The sequence below is a fragment of the Hippocampus comes genome, unplaced genomic scaffold (genome assembly GCF_001891065.2).
Source record: "Hippocampus comes isolate QL1 unplaced genomic scaffold, H_comes_QL1_v1.1 scaffold276, whole genome shotgun sequence".
In the NCBI taxonomy this organism is placed as follows: domain Eukaryota; kingdom Metazoa; phylum Chordata; class Actinopteri; order Syngnathiformes; family Syngnathidae; genus Hippocampus; species Hippocampus comes.
Window position 1 is genome coordinate 1,438,564 of NW_017805074.1, and position 5,550 is coordinate 1,444,113.

At 40.5% G+C, this 5,550-nt stretch overlaps 1 protein-coding gene across 1 annotated transcript; it reads left to right on the forward strand.

Moving 5' to 3' along the window:
* Nucleotides 1-1,404: 1,404 nt before the first annotated feature.
* smtla (somatolactin alpha) lies at nt 1,405-5,237 on the forward strand. Its single transcript, XM_019864847.1, has 5 exons — nt 1,405-1,502; nt 1,680-1,873; nt 2,963-3,076; nt 3,748-3,927; nt 4,945-5,237. Exons 1-5 carry the CDS (start codon nt 1,496-1,498, stop codon nt 5,137-5,139), a joined length of 690 nt encoding a protein of 229 aa, XP_019720406.1. The 5' UTR covers nt 1,405-1,495; the 3' UTR covers nt 5,140-5,237.
* The last annotated feature ends 313 nt before the right edge of the window (nt 5,238-5,550 follow it).

Here is a 5,550-nt window from a genome sequence, read left to right on the forward strand (position 1 = left end):
GTGTGCGTGTGTGTGTGTGTGTGTGTGTGACAATTTCACAGCCATTATGAGCTAAATTACTATTCGGTTGACAGAGTTTTCTTGCAACACCGTCTTTCTCGTCTTCTGCACTATTTTTGAGGAGGCTGGCCGTGCACTTTTCAACTCTGTTGCTGTTAGATTAATTGACAAAATCATCGGGCTGTCAAAGTCTTGCAAAGAAAACTCCCCTTTGTATTCCCTTCACTGCCGCGGCATTGCCATTCAACTGCTATATCCTTGTGACAACAACAGGAATGACAAAAGAGGAGCAGGCTCTCCTGTGTGCACACCTGACAATGGTTTGGAGCTCATTGTGCTTGCCGCTTGTGGATTCCCAGAGTGAAAATGACTTTCGGCCACACAACGCAACACCATGTTGAATGCTTTGTTTGATTCCTCCTTTCTAAAACCATTTCTGAGAAGCTCAAGTATAATTGAGCAGCCTGCACTGAAGCAACAAACGGTGGTGTTACAGCACTGGAAGGTGTCACACAAATGTCAAGCTTCTTCACCACGGGCAAACTGCCAAAGGACTAGAGGTGGGACGAGAAAGGTGAAGTGGAGACAATGTTTTAATATGGAAAAGTGTGAATATGCATCACGGGTGATGCAGAATCCAGCAATATAACACCTATCAAATGCTTTTTCTAATCCCGAGAAACACGAGAAAAGCTGTTGCGCTATGACGTTCATCTCTTCTACTTATGTTTAATCTGATTTAAGGATTCTTTTTTCCAGACAATGCTTTTTTTGTTGTTTTTTTTTTGTTTTATTGTGAGAAGAAAAGTGTGTTTTGTGTGTGTGTGCATTGTCAATTTGGGCATTTTCCGCCATTTGCTTTTTTAACGGGACAATCTTTCTTAATCTCACGGACTGCTGTTGCGATGTCCGCGATGTCATGAAGAATTCAACAATCGAGGATTTGTGTCATGTAGCATTGCTCAAGTTCTCGTAGTTGACATCTAAATGCTAAAATCACTCATCTGTCTGGGCTTATATATGAGTCCCTCAATCGTCCTAGTTTTTAGTAGGTTCTCGCCAAGAATTTCTGACTATAGTTTGCCCATAGTTGCCACTGACTTTATGCACTGTGTGCTATATGTTGGCCCCACCCACCTCAGGGACGGGCAAATTAATAATTTGATAACTGTGTAGTTAATATTTAATAAATGTACAATTTTAAAATGAGTTTTATCATTGAATTACTTATAACTAATCCAGTTAAAATAATGTTATTATAAAAAGGAAAGAGTTAGGGAGGGGAGCGTGGAAGAAATTAACTCATCTATGACAAATGACACGGCCCTTCTTTCCATTTCAAAACTCAAATGTGGCACTTAAGTTCAAATGTTCGCCCACCCCTGCCCGGGACGACCTTTTCATGTATTCATGGCCTGGCCAGGCTCCATAAAAGAGGCTTGACCTCCTGCTTCGCGCCATCATTGAGAAGACAGGTGGCAGAAGAATCTCCAAGATGACTGGTATTCCTGTACTTTTTCATCCGTCTCAATACAGATGTGACTGTTTTGGTGCTTGAGCGTGCGCTCTTTGAAGATTCAAGCGTGGCGAAATATAAAGCAATTATTTTTCAAGCTCCTGGTCTAGTTCTATAATGTACGCGTATTGACACCATCTGCATTGTTTGCGTTTGTTTCCAGCTCGACAGGAAGCTCTCTGGGCCGTGTTGTTATGGCCTTGCCTTCTTAGCACCAGTTTCCTGCTCGAGTGTACGGACCAGGATCAGGTCATCCACCCCTACTGTTTATCCATTTCGCAGGATAAGCTTCTGGACAGGGTGATGCAGCATGTCGAGCTCATCTTCCGCGTCTCTGAAGAGTCATGCTCTTTGTTTGTAAGTAACCGTAACCCGAACACAGACGTTCAAGATTTGCAGCACGAGTGGGGGCTGCCTTGAAGCACAAGAGTTGAAATGTGTGACGGGGCTCACAAATGGATAACAACCCATGCGATTTCATGAAAGAGAGCTATTGGATGTGTAAAATAACATGGTTGCATATTATTATCTTCCAATGCTCAAAAGCTTGACAAAAAATGCTATCCGTCATCATTTACGTATCCACTCGTGTTCACGCTCAAAATTTTGTAACGTACTTTGACTGAACTAAAATCACTGTGCGCTGTTGTTGTCTTTTCACACCTAACGAGCTTCTTAGTGCCACGGCCCAGAGTAACCTCTTCTCTGAGCCGCAGTTTTATTGGAAATCAATGGCATCATATGACTTTCAAAAAGGTACACTGCATAAAGTGTGAACCGGATGCAGAGGCGAGAGTAGAACTCGTCACAAAGGAGATGTTCCACGCTGACGAGCGATTGCAGTCGCACCTGCTGCAACAGCCGCGAAGATGATGTCCAAGTTGGCTTCTTGTTTGTCATTTTTCATTTTCTTTTTAAATGAATAGAAAAAAAATACTGAACTAAAATCACTGTGTGCTGTTGTCTTTTCACACCTAACGATCTTCTTAGTGCCGCGCCCCAGAGTAACCTCTTCTCTGAGCCGCAGTTTTATTGACTGAACTAAAATCACTGTGCGCTGTTGTTGTCTTTTCACACCTAACGAGCTTCTTAGTGCCACGGCCCAGAGTAACCTCTTCTCTGAGCCGCAGTTTTATTGAAAATCAGTGGCGTCATACGAATGGGGTAGACGAAAGCTGCCACAGCAGTCTGCTTTTGTGACTTTCAAAAAGGTACACTGACTGCATAGAGTGTGAACTGGATGCAGAGGCGAGAGTAGAAATCGTCACAAAGGAGATGTTCCACGCTGACGAGCGATTGCAGTCGCACCTGCTGCAACAGCCGCGAAGATGATGTCCAAGTTGGCTTCTTGTTTGTCATTTTTCATTTTCTTTTTAAATGAATAGAAAAAAAATTCCTTGTTTATATGTGACTTCTCCACCCGCCACCTGTCTGTGTCATGTGCAGGAGGACATATTTGTCCCATTCCCGTTGCGGCTCCAGAGGAACCAGGAGGCCTACGCGTGCTTTACAAAGGCCATCCCCATTCCGAACTCCATTGGCGAAGTCCAGCAAATGTCTGTAAGCACAAACCTCTGCGAAAACGAATGCATTTCATGTACTCGTTCCAGACTGGACCTGTTGACTTGAAGCAAAATATCAAAAGCGGAACAAGCCGTAAACTGTCTCAGGGGTCATTCCAGAATGGGAGGACAATTTAATCATCAATCATTTTTGAAAAACAGAGTACTTATTGAATGTTTTGTTATGATTTCAAGAAAGAAGTACTAAACCATCATATCATTTGAACCGTCCAGCTCAACCAAGACAAGAGAAATAAGATAAGAAAAACTTTTAAAAGTAAATAAATAAATTAAATAATATAATAAATTAAATATTTAGAAATAAATAAAATAAGAGAACAACTTTTAAAAGTAAATAAATAAATTAAATAATAATTTTAAAAAATTATAATAAATTAAATATTTAGAAATAAATAAAATAAAATAAACAAGCCATTTTAGGAGGTACTCAAGCAAATAATTTTAAATAGTATTTTACAAACCATTATAACTGCAGCTGCATCCACATTTTGTCCCTGGACAACAACAATTTCCATAATGAGTGCATGTATCTGTGCATGGCTTCCGTATGGATTATTTGGCGTTTTATGGAGTGAGAAGTTTAGTCCAATGCAGGAATCATTCATAGCAAGTAATTTGTACATCTAGTTAATTATGAATGTCTTCCAGGACAAATGGTTGCTCCACTCCGTGCTAATGCTGGTCCAGTCGTGGATCGAGCCCTTGGTCTACCTCCAAACAACACTGGACCACTATGACGGTGCTCCGGAAATGCTCCTCAACAAGACCAAGTGGATGTCTGACAAACTTATCAGTCTGGAGCATGGAGTCGTCGTACTCATCAAAAAGGTAGGCGACGTCAATCGGAGAGTGAAATCGTGAGCAAGCACGTGACAAACTTATCAGTCTGGAGCATGGAGTCGTTGTACTCATCAAAAAGGTAGGTGACGTCAATCGGAGAGTGAAATCGTCAGCAAGCACGATTTGGCTCGTGATGATGGTTGACCTGCTGAATATTTCCATGTAACATTCCGGAGTGGTCACTGATGTCTACATTTACAGAGCAGTTCTATTACTTGCCATTTCAGGGAGATCATAATGAATTATTATTCATTATTATATTGCAGAAACAAATTGTTGAAGAAATTGACGTGTAACATTAATTGACATGTGAGTCATCCGTCATTATACTTGAAGCTACTTTTCATTGTCTTTTTGTGTAAACAATTCATTTACTTTGAATGTATTATTTTAATCATATTATATAGTTCTGATCACACTTGATTGGTATTCCTCATTAATGACACCATAAAATAACTGGCTTAGCAGAAGTCTCTTGTGATACACGGAAGTTTTGTGAGGTGCTCCTCTGCTCAATGGCCACCTTTTCCCATGAAGCAAAATAATACCGTCGTGTTCAACGAAACAGGCTCGCGGGATGTCATACAGAGCAAGTCATTTGGTTCAGTAATTTGAGACAAGATCATCATTATTTCATTCATACAGTTTGTGAAACTTTTTCTTCAGCGTTGTGCTGAGTTTTTTTCCAGTGTAAAATGTTTTTCCTTTTCTCACTGAAGGTTGGGAAATTCATTGAAGTCATTTGGTTCAGTAATTTGAGACAATTTGAGACAAGATCATCATTATTTCATTCGTACAGTTTGTGAAACTTTTTTTGCTGAGTTTTTTTCCAGTGTCAAATGTTTTTCCTTTTCTCACTGAAGGTTGGGAAATGCTGTTTAAATAACACACGAAAAAAAAAAAAAAAGAACCATCAATCCGTCATTTTGACCACCGCTGTTCAATGTTTTGACATCACTAGGAGTCAAACGTTCCCCTGTGACGTGACTCAATGTGTCTGTCCAGATGCTGAATGAGGGCCTTCTGACAACCAGTTTCAGTGACCAAGGCCTGTTCCGATACGACATGCAAACAGACATGGTGGAATCTGTCATGAGGGATTATATTTTACTCAGCTGCTTCAAGAAAGATTCCCATAAGATGGCGGTATTCCTCAAGCTTCTCAAGTGTAGACACACCGACAATGCCAATTGTGCGTGAAAACTAAATTCACACTTAAACTTGGTATGAATTCCTAGAAGATAGTGTTATGGCGCGGGCGGGGGCAGTACTTGAAATAAAAGCTTACAAAGACAAAAGAACTTGTGTCGTTTATCTTTGCAAAGAGTGGCAAGTAGTGTCGTGACACATTGGCAAGAGATTTCATGACCAGATGTTCATAAGTCACACAGCTGATGGTATGTGCGTCAATGCAATTTGCCTGACTTTAATGCTTGCAGCGTGGGTTCAGGTCCCACTCAGTGACAGCGTGAGTGAAAACTAATAACTTCAAATTCAAATTGGACAATTTAGATTTGAGTTTTCAATGGAATGATTCAAATTAAACAAGACACATTCATTTTGGTGTCAAAGTCATTTTTGTCGCAGGCCAATTTGGAGTCTTTGTTTGCA

What these genes read in the sequence shown, in the direction of transcription:
- smtla (XM_019864847.1), top strand. An exon ending in GCGAAGTCCAGCAAATGTCT is followed by an intron (nt 3,077 to 3,747) that starts GTAAGCACAAAC and finishes AATGTCTTCCAG; the next exon opens with GACAAATGGTTGCTCCACTC. An exon ending in TCGTCGTACTCATCAAAAAG is followed by an intron (nt 3,928 to 4,944) that starts GTAGGCGACGTC and finishes GTGTCTGTCCAG; the next exon opens with ATGCTGAATGAGGGCCTTCT.